Here is a 16,197-nt window from a genome sequence, read left to right as displayed (position 1 = left end):
ACCCTTCCAGAACTGGGGGCCCAGTCTTCCTTTCTTTCCCTTCTCCTATACCTATACCCAGGAAGCATACTTATGTCCTATCACCTTTGACATTTTTAGCTTAATATGGTTTTTGTAATAGAACCTTGTTTCTTGACATCCTAGAAGGCATCCTTTGGCCTCTGCCATTTTTCCTATCTTTTCTAAAAAAGCTCACCACTGAAATATATCTACTTTTGTGAACAGTGCAATTAGCATATGTAAATGAACGCTCTTCCTTGATCTATCTTTATATGACACAGGAGACTAATTCTAGACAAAAGGCTAACTGCCCAGGTAGGAGGGAGGAGGGCCCAGACCTTCTTTTTGACAGCACATTCAGTGCCTCGGAGTCCTGCTGAGAAACCCGCCTGTTACTTAAGTCAGACCAGTCCAGACCAGACCAGACCTCCAATTCTTTTTTGGCAGGGGGGAAAAGTGGGGGAAATACCTTTAAAATTAAACAATGTCATTTTTCCGGGGAGTGGTGAGGAGTGGGCGGTTACTAACTGCTTTCTGGAAATATTTCAGGGAGAAAGGTGAAAGCTGTAAGAGGAAGACAGAGCTGAGGATAATGGGGCTGATCTTTGGCCAGCCTGCAGCAACTGCCTCATTATGTTTTAATACATGTCATTAGCTGCATCCTTCGATGCTTTCAACTTCCTGCCAAAAGGAATGGGTCGAGTTTCTATGGTTACAAGAGTTGAGTCTGCCGGCCTGCTGCTACCCAGGCATTTTTTTAATCCACTGTATAGTCTTAAGATGGAGTAGAAGTCTGGAGAGGCTTCCCTTGGTTCCCAAAGAAAACAGTTACCTACTTCAACAAGAAAGGACTGAGCATGAAAGGGACAACCTAATGTTCAAAGTAAAATAAAAGTAATGACCCAAAGTCAGTGGATGTATGTTGGTTCCCATGGAGATGGCACTTAAGTAAATAAACCTAAACGATGCCCCATTTGGAAAGAAGGGATTGGGGGGAGGAAGGAAGAGTGTAGGGAAGTTCAGTGAGAGATGGGACTACTAAACTGGTCAACAAAATCCTATGGGGAAAAAAATTTAAATTGAAATGGAAAATTCTCCAGATACTGGAAGGAGATACTTAATTTCTTCTGAAGGGTCCTAGATTTCATGTGTCATAAACAAAGGATGTTTAGCCTGAAGAAGGAAAGGGGGCGGGAGGGATGAGAGATGCCTTTAGGCCATCATATTGCAAAGAAATTAGCTTGTTCTGCTTGGCCCCAGCAGATAGGATGAGAAGCAGAGGGTGGAAAATGCAGGCAGGCAGAATTAGATGGACATGGATATAAGGAAATGATTGCCTAACCTTTCAGGTGGATGGAAGGACTGTCTTGGGAGACAGTGGATTAACACTGGGGATATTTTGAGAAAAGCTGAACAACCAATTGGCAGGTAAGTGATTGAGGGGATTTCTGTTCAGGTAGAACCTCCACCATCGTGCCTCAGATCACTTCTTTTGCTGGGATATTTTCAAATAAGTACAGGAAATTGGGGAAAATGAAAGGTGAGATGCTTGTGAAAATGCAATACTGAAGGAAAACCACAACTACAGAAATTAGAAAAAAAAAAATCCACCTTAAAAATAAGGGAAAAGAGGGGAAGCTAGGTGTTGCAGTGGATAGAGCACCAGCCCTGGAGTCAGAAGGATCTGAGCTCAAATCCAGCCTCAGACACTTAATAATTACTTAACTGTGACCTTAGGCCAAGTCACTTAACCCCATTGCCTTGAATAAATAAATAAAAATAAGGGAAAGGGGATGTATAGTATTTTGATGGGTAATTATTTTGAGTTTTTCAAAGGCAGAGACTCTCTTTTACCTTTTTTTTTGTATCCCCAAAATTAGCAGTGTCTGGCACACAGTAGGTGATTAATACTTACTGATTATCATTTCCTTCAATAGACTGGCAAGGTCCTTGAAGGCAAGGACTCTCTTTTGTCTCTTTTTGTAACCCCCAATGCTTAGGATAAAACATCACCTCCTGGTATCTGGAGAATTTTCCAATTCAATTTAAATTTTTCTCATAGGATTTGTGTGGATTCATCAGTAAGGTGGAAGGCTAGTCTTAAGCACTGACCTACCCATCCTAGAAAAAAATGGGTCTGAAAGCAAAAGTAGCTTAAAATATATTTACTGATTATTTTGAGGACACAGTCCTAAATTTCCTCCTGAAATCCAAGATACTCAATCCCACTCACCAATATCTTTTGTCTTCAAAACATAGACTGCAAACCCAAACACCTTTCTACCTATTGGCTGACACTATGAAAAGTTAACATCCTCCAAGCCAGAGGCAGGGCTTGGTGTTTAACATCTACCTTGCAGAATGAAATGTTTCTTAAACACACACTATGCAGGCACAGCCCAGCCCCTGGTGAGGACCACTCATTGTACTGCCCAGGCTGGAATCCCATTTGTTTTCCTTTTTAGATTATTCCATTAACCCTCCATTTAGACGTATTAACAGGCTTACCTAAATATTGTGGGGAGAGAGAGAAACTAGCTTTCCAGGCTCATCATGATTTATTCCACCCCACCCCCACCCCCCAGACCTTCTCTACAGACAAACTGGCCTCACTCCTGCCTTAAACATGCAACCTCCATCCATCTCCCATATCTACCTTCCAAGAGTTAGTACCCACTGAAATCACCAGTATTTATACTGAATATGTCAAACATTTATCTGTGGGTCAAATCATAGAGTATTTTATATTTGAATCCTCACTGTCTAACAAGGTGCCTGGAACCTATGAGGCTCTTGGTAAAAGCCAGTGATTGAAAATAAATGAAATGAAGAAAATGGATTAATTAATTAGTAGTATTGCCAAGCAGAAATGCTAAACTCTGAGAAAACACGAAGAAAATAAAGATAGGCCTTGCTCTCAAGGAGATCATGCAGTAATTGGGTGAGACAACAAAGAAGACTTTGGCAGTTGGGTGGATGTAAAATCGTAAATCGGGCAGGAAATAAGGAGTGATTAAGCTCTGGACAAGATGCTTTACAAATATCTTTGGATCACACAACACCACCAGGAGATTGGCACTATTTTTATTCCCATTTTACATCTGAGAGAACTGAGACTGAGAGAAAGGAACTCTCCCAGGGGCCTACAGCAAAGTCAATAGCTCAGACTGAATTTTCATTAAGGTCTTCCTTATTCCTGGGGCCAAGGCTCTACCCCCTCAGCCACTTAGCTGCCTAAGGATGGATTCATCAGTAGGGTGGAAGGTTAGTCTTAGGATGGTTGGCACTAACCCACCTGTCCTAGAAAAAAGAGAATGGGCCTGAGAACCAAAGTAGAGTGTAGATTCTGGCTTCTCTCCAGGAAGGTAGTGACAGACAGGTGGGTGAATGTCCAGCCAGGATGGGAGGGAAGGAGGGGGGGGGGGGGGAATTGATGATTGAGGGGAATGGGAGCTCTGGGCAGCTGGGGGCAGTGGAGGGGAAGGGCAGTTTGCTTGGAGCCAGCTCTGGCTCCCTTATGGGATCTGGGTGGGTTCTGAAAAAGAATCAAGAACAGCTGGGAGGGAACTAGTGATTGATTCTCTAATTTTAGCAATGTGTACAGGAAATCAGTGGACTGCTGTTTACAAGGAAGGTACATAAACGCCATCCCAAACGTGGGAATTTCAGAGAAGGGCCATCTCCCCTGACCCATTCCTGAACAAGAATCCTGTTTACATCACTCTAGGCTTCCAGTGACCAGGAATTTCAGATGGACGGAAGTCCCTTCTGAGTCAGCCCATTGCATTTCTGGGCAGATGGCATCGGCAGGAAGTTTTGCCTGACGTCAAGGTTAATAAGTCTCATTCTTTACATCTTCTATTGCTTGCTCATTATTCTACTTCCTGAAGCCAAAAAGAACAAGAAACAGCCACCATAGGACCTTCTCCCAATCCTCATTTCCTTTTAACAAGTTCACATAGTCTAGGACCCATGGTTACACAATTGCCTTTTTTGGAAAGCTAACTCAGGGCAAAACTGTTTTTGGAAAGTAAGATTTACTTTTAGAAAGTAAACCATATCCAAAGAATAGCAAGAATGACACCTTCCAATTTAGTTATTTCCTGGCTATTAATCTATCAATCAATCACCAAGCATACAAGGACTTGCCATGAGCTGAGTCCCATGCTAAGCACTAAAAACATTCACACTGTTTCAACAAATAAACACTGATTAAGAACCTACTATGATCAAGCTCGATGCTAAGTAAGGAAAAAAGCCAATCCTTGTCTTCAAGGAAATCAGTCTTCTGAGGAACACAGCATGCCAACATCCCTGGACAAGTGACATACAGAAGATAAACTGGAATAATCAACAGAGAAAAGAATGAAAGGGGACCTGGGAAAGGCTTCCAGCAGAAGATGATATGTGAGCTGGGCCTTGAAGGAAGCGGGGAAATCAATGATGAGTTATAATTAAATAGAATAATCTGGAAAAAAAAGGCCAGCTGCTCAACAAGCTTAAAAAGTTGACAATGAAATGAGGTGCCTGGATCAACCCCATGGACAGATGCATCAGGGTAGGATTAAGTGAACGAAAAGGGTTTTTCAAGTGGTAGTTCAGAGGCTGGGACTATGCCTACTTGACAAATTATCTGATGGTTTCCACATAGCTGTGGGGGGGTGGTGGTGTGTGGCTAACAAAACCCATCCCCTCTCTGGGGAAGACTACACCGTTTATCTTTATTTTCAGAATTTTCCAGTGGGAATGGGAAGAGTCTTTAAGTCATGGACATGATACTTTGCACTTTCTCTTTCATGTAGTCAGACCCACTCATATTAACATGGACCCCCAGTGTAGGTACATAAAGAGAGAGAGAGAGAGAGAGAGAGAGAGAGAGAGAGAGAGTGTGTGTGTGTGTGTGTGTAGATTAAGGCAATAAACATCATTTCTATCAGATTTCATTCGAGATTTTACAACAATTTTTGTCAAATAAAAAGGGAGTTCTTCCCCAAGTAAAACAATGCTTGAGGTCTTATCTGGGTCTGGATTATTCAGTTTTTTCTAATTCTTCCATTCCTAGTCTGTTCCATTGTTGCTTTTTTTTTAGAACCAGTACCAAATAACTTTTGATGACTCTATAATAAGAAATATACTATAATTTACAACAATAATTTGAAGCTTAAAAATTCCTATCTCTTAATTAGTTTCCTTGGTGATTATGTAAGATGGCTAGGTCATGAGAAATTTTTGAAAGTTGTCTTCTTTTTGCTCAAAAACAGATTTTGTCTGCTTCTTGAACAAATGATATGCAAAATGAATGCAAAAAAGATAAAAAGGATAGTGTTCAATGGGGGAAAACTATCTTTGCATTAACTTATTATGTATCTAATACTCAAGATGTTTTCATTGTCTTTCATCTTCCTGACATTGCTGCTTTTCTAAAACTATGTTAAAAACATTAGAGCAGAAGACTTTCTTGGTTTGCTACAGGATTTATTGGGAAAGTTTCTAGTGTGTTTCCCCAATCCATGTAATTCTAGTCATTTAGTTTAAGATATATACTTTTAATTTTATTTTTTAAAAGGACCTATAATCATCTTACTTAGAATTTTCAGCATATGAAATAATCTTTATAATGAGCTTAGGACAATTCATAGTACACAGTGGGTCCTTCTCTTCCTTCTTTTTAAGGCTTAATCAGTATTTAATCAGGTGATCTGATATTTTCTTGTTTCTAATATGAGTTATCTTACTTGTTTTACTGCTATTGAAGCATCCTTGCATTGTTCTAATTTATTCAAAGGAATTTACAATTTTTGGTTTAATATTTATCAAGGAAATAGGTTTAGAGATGTGTTTCTTTGCTTCACCTTTCCCTGATTTAGGTACAATATGCCTCAAAGAAACGGAATTTAGGAGTGTATGGGAGAATAACTTGTATCATCTAGGCAGCAATCATTCTTTAAATGTTTTACAGAATCAGTCCATCTGAACCAAATATTTTCCCTATTCCCCTTCATTATATCCTTTACATACAGTTCAATTTCCTTTAAGGAAAGATTCCCATTTGGTGGCCTATTAATTTGGGAAGTAATATCTTTTTGAGAATAATCCTTCATTACTTTTAAACTCTCAGTTTTGCTCCCACATAATTGTGTATAGAAGGTTCTAATAAGCTTTTCATGTATTTTTCTCCTTCTTCTTTTAAGCAGGCTAGCTAAAAAGGTAATGTTTTGTTAGCATTGTTAAAGAACTAGTTTTTATCAATTTTATAGTCTTTTTTGTTTTTGAATCTACCCCTTTTTCATCATACTAAAATTTGCTCAAAATGGGAACAAGACATGAATATTAAAGATGAAACCACCAAAAAAATTAGAAGAGAATCAGATCAGATGCCTTCCTAGCTAATGCTAGGGAGATTTTTAGCTATACAAGGTAGAGGCAATTATAAAATTAATTCAAGAGAAGAAGGAAAAAGCTCAATAAGGAAAAGCATCTTTACATCAAATATCTCAAAAACAGGTGATGCTTGAGATACATAGGGAGCCAACAGAAATATACATAAAATCCAAATACATTCTCTAAAGGATATTGTTGGTCACAGGACCTGAAACAACCATTATCTACTATCTATTATTAAAAACAGTTCCAAATCACTGAAGGAAAATCAAAATAACTTTGAAGTTTCTATTCATACCCAATAAATCAACAAGGATGAGAAAAGATGAAAACAGCCTATATTGAAAAAAAGAGTGGGGAAATACAGCATCACTATACATTACTGGTGCAACTGTGAACTGGACTAACCATAATGGAAAGTGATTCAGAATTAAGTAATGAGGCCAATGATAAAAGAAAAAGCCCAGTATATGGTAAAATATGTTCATAGTAGCACTTTTTGTAGTTGCAAAGAAGTAGAAACAATACAGATGTCCACTGATTGGGGGAAATGACTTAATAAAGTATGCCAATGAATATACTTTAATTACTGTGATGTAAGACAAATAACAAAGAAGAATAGGAAGAATTATGTGAACTGATGCCAAGTACATGACAAAAACAGCATAAATCAAAAGAACAAGAAGATTGAATGCTATGAAATGATAATGATCAAATCTTGCCTCCAAAAGAGACTTAAGAATGTACTCCCCTTCCTTTCTTACAGAAGTAGGAGATTTTGAGTGCATATAATGACAGATTTAGCTGGTATGATAGCGAGTTTTGTTACAAAATTTTTTCTTCTTTCTCTTTTTTTTGTCTTTAAATAAAGGATGGTTCTCTAGAAAGGGGAGAAGGATATTAGGAAACACAGATGATATAAAAATATATAAATAATTTTTATCTGAAAAAGGAAAAACCTAAAAGACTCCATAAATGTTAGTTATTACTACTCCTTCCTCCATCACATTAGAGAACATTATTTTGCCCAATAGAACTGGAAGGGGAAGATCTCTAAAGATAGAAAAATGTCACACACAGGAATGTACCATGTGTCTATCTTTTAGATAGGTTATAATTATTGTCAGGCTGATGATCAGAATTCTTTTTATTTTGTATATTTTTTTTTTGGTATTTTATCTTGTTTGTTTGTTTTATGCAAAGTAATGAGATTGTGACTTGCCCAAGGTCACACAGCTAGGTAATTATTATGTGTCTGGGGCTGGATTTGAACTCTGGTCCTCTTGACTGCTTTGTTCTTTTAAATGGCTAACTCTAAAAAAAACATTTGAGCATTTAATTATTTTTCCTTCATTCAATGGCAATTGATGACTTCTTCCATTATTATCAGGAGATGTGGTTTGAAATGTTAGCTTTGATATTCATGAGTGGTGTGACTGGAACAAGCCAATAAACCACTCTGATTGTCAATATCATCAACTGTAAATAAGAGGAAGTAATCATTTTACTACCCAAAGACTTGGCCAAAGAAAAGAACTTTGTTAATTGGAAATCATGAGAGTCTAGATTATTCTTAGAATTGTAGGTAGTTATCAAGCTACCGGACACACATAAATTGAATCCAAATCTAAATTGTCCAGACTTTCTGTCCCAATAGTACACCTATTAGTACAAATCTTCTGGAAAAAGCTTTTTCCAGAAAAAAAGTTTTAAAGTTTTAGGCAGACACTAAGAAATGTAGGGTGTCCCAAAATTCTTAGTGCAACTTGAAGCTATTGAAACTCAACTACATTTCCCCTCCTTAAAACTTCTGGTTTGCAACTAGAAAGTCAAAGTAAGAAAGTTCTGCATCTTGTATTGAATAAATAATAAATGATATGATAAATAAATAAAACAATGATGGCTTATGGAAATGAATGAATATGGATTCTAGTCTATTTTGCCTTCATGACATCTCTTCCAATTATCTCTTTTTTTCCCCTCTACTTTCATGGTCTATCATCAATTCTCTCCTATACTTTACAATTTTCTCTAAATTGCTATTGTGGTTTAGGTGTTTTTTTCAGCAATGGTATCCCCATCTTGGGTTTTCTTGGTAAAGATATTTGAATGGTTTGTCATTTCCTTTTGCAGCTCATTTGACAGATGCAGAAACTGAGACAAACTAAGGTGAAGTGACTTGCCCAGGTTCACACTGCTAGTTAGTGTCTGAAGATGAATTTGAACTCTTGAAGATGAGTTTCCCTGACTCCAGGCCTGGCACTCAATATCCTAGTTGTCCTCAATTAGTCTCTCTGCATATAGACTCTGCCTTCTCTAACCTATCCAGTTCATGGCTAAATGCAATTTTCACAAAGTACAGGTATGACCATCATACTCTCTTGCTCAAGAATCTTCAATGATTCCCTACTACACCTAACAGAAAATGCAAACTCTTTGTTACTATTTCCCTCATGTTATAGTTGAAGAAACTGAGGTGGACAGAGGTGAAGTGACTTGGCCAGGATCACAGAGCCACTAATGTCTGAGGCAGGATCTGTATCCAGATCTTTGTGATTCTAGGTCCAGGCTGGGCTCTTCTCCACTGAGCCTTTCGCTGTCTCTGTACATCCCTCTGGTTCAGGTCTAGGTTGACTTCCGGGCCATCAAGGGCACTTCCAACTCAGAGAGCTAGTGAAGGGTTCCTCTGAGGTCCCCCTAGGGAGTATTTATGGGATGCCCCAGATAAGAGCATCATAGTTTAATAACAGAACTTTTCCACAATTTCAAACAAACTGCAAAAATAAAGCCCCCTTCCTTTCCCCCCCCTCCTATTTCTCACGGATTCAGAATAAAATTAAAATAGCTGACATGAGAAAGAATGAGGGATGCCCTTTGTATCTCCTTGGAGGTCATAACCACCCTGTCCTTGGCATGCCTCTGTCTTCCTGGGTCCATCCTGCAGCCTCCTCATCCATCCCTGCCAATGGAGAAGAGTCTACACCAAGCCACTCCATGGGGGGTGATGTGAGATCTAAAGCCAGGGCTTCCTTACCTCTGGAATGCTTTTTTTGCCTCTGGCTTAAAACAATTTTTCTTTATTGGCGAGGGTGAAAGGGATTTGGTCGGAGCAAGATTCAAAAGAAAACTACCCACTCTACAGTCTCAGCAGTTGTAGGAAAAGGGCTCTTCCCAAATGGTCTCTTCTGTTTCTCAGGCGCTGTAATTAAAGTCAAGTAGGTGCCAAGGCTTCCTAGAGCGACTGGTTGCCTACTTCAAACACAGGGGGCCACGGTACCGCTCCACCTCCTTTGCACTGATTCACCAAGTGCCCTCTGGCAGGTTGCTTAACACCTTCTGTCCCTCAGTTTTTCCATCTGTAAAACCAAGATAATTGGCACTTACCGACTTCATAGGATGTCTTGACGATTAATTAGGCGATGAGCCTGACCCTGCTGGTGAGAAAGGAGTCAAACTGTGGGTGCCCCCTCTGGGACCATGTCAACCAGGATACCAGGGAACTTACAGAGAGGAGGAGGCAAAGTCTTGGGAAATGACCTGGTCAGGTTCATACCCCAGAGTATTTCCCTAGCATAATGGGGTCCAGGGAAAGTCACAGAGAAGAAAATGCCAGTGATTTAATATGAGAAGCAGCCTGCATGGTAATGAGATCACTCATTCAATTCAAACATTTACCAAGGCAAGAACAAAAAACAGAACTCAAAATATTTGCATTTGACTAGGGAAACAATATATCTGGTGGTTAATGTTAAGTATACACAACATAATAATTAATTGTAGGAAGTTGAGAGTTCTTATAACTGAGGGGATTGGGAAGCATCTCAGGTTGGAGTAGCACTAGGCTTTGTCCAAAGGAAGCTGTTTTTATTGAGTCTTTCAGTCCCATTTAATGCCTTGTGACCCCATCTGGGGTTTTCTTGATAAAGATACTAGAGTGATTGGCTATTTCCTTCCCCAGCTCCATCCCCAAATAAGGAAACTGAGGTAAACAGGGTAAAGTGACTTGCTCAGGGTTACACATCTATTAAGTATCTGAGGCCACATTTGAACTCAGGTTTTCCTGACTCCAGGCCTGGTGTTCTATCCACAATGGCAGGCATGCTGCAATGTGGAGGTGAAGAAGAATTCTCCAAGTAATCAGAAATCAAGGAGCAAGGAGGTAAGAGACTGAGAATATGGCGACCAGTTAGACAATGTCAAACTTTCCCATATTGTGACCTCTATGCTGAGGGAGATGAGAACCCAATACTCTTGTCATTTCTACTTCAGCAACCCCTTCTTTTTATAATCAGAATAGTAATCCGAATAGATATTTATATGATGCTTTCTTTGCAAAGTGGTTTACCCACATTCTCTCTTAATTCTCATAGCAAACCTGGGAAATAAAGAGCACAGGTAGGATATCACTCACATTTTATAGATGAAGAAACAGAGGCTAAGGGTCACACAGGGTTACATAGCTAGTGAGGCAAAGTCTAAAACCAGGTCATTCTGAAACCTAATTTAGTCCATCCATTAGGCCAAATTGTCTTACTCATCAGGCAGAAGGTTCAAATACATTAAAAAAGTTTTGACAGAAAAATGATATAGTTTGCCAAATTCTTTACAGGGATAGAGATTGAACTCAAGATGTCACTGATATTCAAGCTCCCTCTACCAATGACTAGAGCACTTTCTTCTCTGTAACTTACAGAGGTTAATACCCCCAAAAGAAATCAAGGCAAAAAAAAAAAGGTCTTCTATTAGAGAATGGAAGCTCCATGAGGGCCAGGGACTGATTTTTTGACAATGTCACAAAGTTAGTGATTAAAAATGGGTGCTGGTTTGTAAATTCAATATGTCCCTCTATTTCTCAGTCTCCTTTGCTGGATCTCCATTCATGAATATTTCATAAAGCTGTGTTCTAGGTCCTCTTCTCTTCTCCCTTGATGCCATTTCATTGCATGATCTCAAAAACTGCCATGGTTTCAGCTACATTGAATATATTTATCCAGTACCAATCCTTTCCTGACCTCAGGTTTCACATCTTCAACTGTCCAATGTATATCACACAGACTTCTTAAACTCAGCATATTCAAACTAATCTCATTTCACCCTGCCCCCCAATTTCCTGTCAAGGCACTGCCATCCTCTTGGTCACTCAGGCTGGTAAACCAAAGTATTTTCTCCAATGGTATATTCTATAACAGTGAGGATAGTTTGAACATGCTGAGATCATGAAATGAAATATCAAGGGAGACGAGAGTCTAATATGTTCAGATGCTGTTGTGATTAGGATATAAGAATGTGGCTGTTGTCATTGACTCCTCCCTCTTTCTCAAATCCCCATACCCAATCTGTTACCAAGGTCTGTCAATTTTAATAGTCATATTTCTCACCAACGCCCTCTTCTCCCCTCTGCCTCTGACGTCCTCCAATATGGGTCTTCATCATCCCACATCTGAACCACTGCTGATCAGTCTCCCTGCCTCCAGTCTCTCCCCATTCCATATGACTTAGCAGTAAAATAATTCTCCCTAAAGCACAGGTCTAACCATGTCACACACCTCTGCTAATAAAGTCCAGAGGGTTCCTACTGCTTCCAAGAGTAAAGATAAAATCCTGATTGATATCCAAAGTCCTTCACATCATTTCCAGGCTTTTTTCAACTCTCCCTCTCTCCCCCTCCCCTGATCCCAGGGATCCAGGGATCTCCTTGCTCCATGCCACAATGATGGAATGCTCTACCTCCTTATCACCTACTGGCTTCCTTCCAAGGTCACTTAAAATTCTACCTTCTACCTGATCTCTCTTAGCTAGTTCCTCCTCTTAATTGTTCCTGTTTATCCTTCATAGAGACTCTTTGTATATAATTATCTCCTTGTTGTCTCCTCCATTAAACTGAAGGTTCCTTGAGAGCAGGGGCTGTCCTTGATTGAATCAATAAACATTTATGAAGCCCTTTTAGATGTCTAAGTGCTAATTGCTGGGGATAGAAAAAGAGGGAAAAGGCAGTTCTTGACTCCAAGGCATTTAATATCTATTTCTTTGTCTGTTCGGTGCTCTCTCCACTTCACCACTTGGCTGGTCCTCATGAGGGGGAAGAAAAGGTTAGTTGTTATTGGAGATGAAAAAGAATATGGAAAGGTGCTTCCTTAGCCATGACAGAACTATGAAAAAGTAGGTGGCTAAAAATCAACAGTCCAGGTGACAAGGACATAGACAAGTCTCTCTGGTCAAGACTCGGGTGACCTAACTCACCTACCCCAGAACCTTCATTGTAATACAGCCCATCCTCTCATGAGAATATTCATTTTTCCATTAATTGCTACCAATCACAGTTGACTGCCACCCTTGGAAACAACTACTATATAAACTGTGAGCCCACCACTGTGATGGGTCTTTGATATTTGCAGACACAAGAGACCTAGGAGCCAGAGAGAGAGCTTTGTTAAAGGACCTTAATCCTTAGGATTGTCAGATCTGGGGCTAACTGATACCATTGTTGTTCATCTTCTGTTTTGGAAAAGGACCAATGACATCATGGAGAAATGTCTTGACTCCTTTGTGAACCTGACTTTGAGTGAGGTAGTTGCACAAAGTCATCAGTCTCACTCTCTGGAAGTCCAATAGTAAGACAAAAATCAAGCTGAACAATAATGGCCCAGCATGCAGTGGACAACCTGGATGACCTAAGCCCTAAGCACTCCAAAGCCTGCTTCAGCCATTGGAACAAACTGTTCTTGAGAGCCCATTCCACTGCAGGAAGTCTTCACATGCTTGGGGTGGACATCCCTCTAACTCACTGATGGGTTTGAGGCCTGACAATTGCCCTCAAACTGGTTTAGCCCATCTGTCAAGATGGTTATATGGGGTAGGACCCCTATGCATGCTACAGTTTCTAGGTAAGAGTTGGGATACAGGTGGACACCAAAGATAGATGAGCGGCCCTCCCATCTGAGGGTTAGTCTTCCCTATACCCCCTGTATAAAGGGGGGTAGGGGAGAGATCACATTTAGGACCTTATAGGAAAGAAGTGTTCAACGGCTGTTCATCTTCTACTTACACTGATTCAGAGGCAGAAATCTATAGTCATCAGGTAAAAGGGAAAGCAATAATGGAAGAGAAGAGCTCCATATCCGGATTCCAAAGATCTGGATTTAGGTCACACTCTACTATCTGCAGCCTCTGCAACCTTGCACAACACTGACTTAGGACTCTCAGCTTCCAAATGAGAAGGGGGACCACAGATTTATTGCCAAGGACTACAAATACACATGCTTATGTCTTGATTTCTATAGTGCCATGCAGTGCATCTCAGAATTCGACAAATGAGGGGTTAAACATTTGCTGTTGTTAAGTCATCTCAATCCTGTCTGACTCTTTTGGGGAGTTTTCTTGGTAAGGATATTGTAGTGTCTGGTTTGCCATTTCCTTTTTTAGCTCCTTTGACAAATGAGGAAACTGAGGTAAACAGGGTGAAGTATCTAGCCCAGGGTCACACAGCTAGGTTGGATTTGAACTCAGGTCCTCCTGACTTCAGGGTCTGTGTTCCAATCGCTGAAACACCTAGCTTCCCAGATGTATATCAAACATCTGTACTGATGATCAAATGCAGAGATGTGGTACAGTCTAGGGGAGAGAGAGCTGGCCCTAGGAAGGCCTTGGCTCAAATCTGGCCACATGACTATGGGTTAGTGGGGGATGGTTCTCTTAAGACCACAGAGAATATGCTGAACTGATGTGAAAGGAGTTTCTTCACAGGCCCAGTCTCTATCTGTATCTAACATATATTGATGCTGTTGTGATTATAATATAAAAATTTTACTGAAATGTTACAAAATTGATGATAGTTTTCTACTGCTGTGAATTTTCTCAGTCAACGGGCACTTAGAGTATAATTATGACATGTGGATAGAGATCTGGACTAAGAAAAGTAAGACCTAGGTTCAAATCTCACCTCTCCCACTAATTTGCCTTGACCACAGATGAATCATTTCTCCTCTTTAAATATTCTCATCTGTAAAATGGAAATTAAAATATCTGTCTATACTGTGACAAGTGACATAATAAATATAAAAATACCTCTTAAACCTTAGTAAAGCTTTAGGCATCTACTTGAGGAGGTCATGAAATATTCTGATGTTAAAAAGGAGGACCTAAAACTTCCAAATGGGAGCAAACAATGGCAGCAGCTGTTTGGGATGCACTGCAGGAGAGTGTTTCCAAGGTCACTCACTTCCCACTCTCCTCTACAGGATGTCCTAGAAGGGGATAACTATGGAATTTTTGGAAGAGAAGCAAGAACAACATCTGGTCCCAGGCTACCCAAGGGATCCGTCCTCCCGTGCCCCCATCACCATCAACCTTCACTGGTCCGGAGGCCTCCCTGGGTAGCCAATCCTGCCATCATCAGACAGCTCCATTCACCAGCCCATTCTTTTCTCCACAAAGTCAAACTCAAGTCTTTGTCACTTCTCACTGTCGGTTACAGTTCAGCTCTGAGCCAGTCTGGTTCCTTCTTAAAAATCTGAAGGCAAATATTTGTCCTCTTTCCTCTGGGCCTCATCTTCAGCTGCTCCTCCTCTTAGGATAGAATTTCTTGGTTCCCTCATCACCTGAATTTCAGTGTTCTGAACTCTGCCTCCAATAATGTCATCTAAGAGAGGTCATATGAGGAAAGAGCCCTGGGCTTCAAGGCAGGAGACCTGAAGGCAAATGCTAACACAATCTCTAAGCCTGGAGCTTGTTTCAGCTGTTAAGAGAGGCTGTCACAGCCTCTGGGTATACATCAACCTTCTGCTCTGGTGATGACTGGATCCCCATCTATTCTTGGTTTGGGTTTGCTCTGGAAGACCCTATATTTCCCAAGAACGTGGTTCTAGTCCCATCAAGTGAGACTGTACCTGGTGTTAGTTCCCTTGGTTTCTTGATCAGCACAGCTCCCAGTCCATTGACGATGCCCTAGGAAAACAACCTCAAGTCCCAGGGGGTTGTGAAAGTAAAAAGAGGTCACATGGGTGCCAACAGTGCAGCCATCATCTGAGAGCCACTGGATGAGATCATTTCCAAGATCACTCTTTCCTGGGGGGCTCTCTGTAGGGTCCCCTACAAGAGCATAATGATGGAGTATCAGCTTGAGAAGAGTCTAGCCCACACAGATTCCCAGAGAGCAGCCTAAATCACCAGAGTAACATAAGCTGTCCTCTCTCCACCCCTCAGGCCCACTACCTTGATACCTGCATATATGTTGGGAGGATTAAAAATCGAAATTAAATATTTCAATTTGACTCCTTTGAAATTCAACCTTGTTAAATTGGGCCCCAGAAGTGAAATGAAGTTCACTGACATTATAAACAGCCATAATTCTTGGTTTAAAAAAGAAATCAGGATCACAGCATTACAGATTTAAAGCTAGAAGGGCCCTTAAAAATTATCCAGTTTGATCCTGTTATTTTATTTGATCACATAAGGAAATTGAGATAGAGATGTGAAGAGACTTTCCCATTTCTCCTAGCAGATAATGTCTCCCTATTTCCTGATCCACCCTCTTCATATCCTGTGAGTACCCAGATGTTCACATGTTGGGTCCCCCTACTGCAATGGGAATGCTTTGAGGGGAAGGGCCCTCTTTTGGCTTTCCTCTGGATGCTCAAGATTTGGCCCAGGGGCCACATACTTGGTGATGGAGGAAGGATTCAAACCTTAGACCTTCCAAAATCCAAGGCCAAGGCTCCATCTTTAACCCTATTGCTGTTTCCCATGGATGGATCCCAGGTAGGAAGATCACCTGAAGGCCGTGGCTAAAACTTTCTGGGACTTGCAGAGTTAACTGGG

At 40.5% G+C, this 16,197-nt stretch overlaps 1 protein-coding gene across 3 annotated transcripts in view; it reads right to left on the bottom strand.

The window, feature by feature from the left end:
• Positions 1 to 16,197, bottom strand: part of AFG2A (AFG2 AAA ATPase homolog A) — a 238,094-nt gene that overhangs the window by 132,163 nt on the left and 89,734 nt on the right. Inside the window, exon 15 of one of the 3 annotated variants that reach the window (XM_074228359.1) lies at positions 2,610 to 9,737. The exons of the other annotated variants lie outside the window; for them this stretch is intronic. Within the exon in view, the coding sequence (XP_074084460.1) occupies positions 9,708 to 9,737 (30 nt within the window). The 3' untranslated portion in view covers positions 2,610 to 9,707. Of the gene's footprint in view, positions 1 to 2,609; positions 9,738 to 16,197 lie in introns of those variants that run through there. 3 annotated transcript variants of the gene reach the window in all.

The sequence above is a fragment of the Macrotis lagotis genome, chromosome 3 (genome assembly GCF_037893015.1).
Source record: "Macrotis lagotis isolate mMagLag1 chromosome 3, bilby.v1.9.chrom.fasta, whole genome shotgun sequence".
In the NCBI taxonomy this organism is placed as follows: domain Eukaryota; kingdom Metazoa; phylum Chordata; class Mammalia; order Peramelemorphia; family Peramelidae; genus Macrotis; species Macrotis lagotis.
Note: the sequence above shows the minus strand (reverse complement) of the source record. Positions and strands in the feature narration are given on the sequence as shown.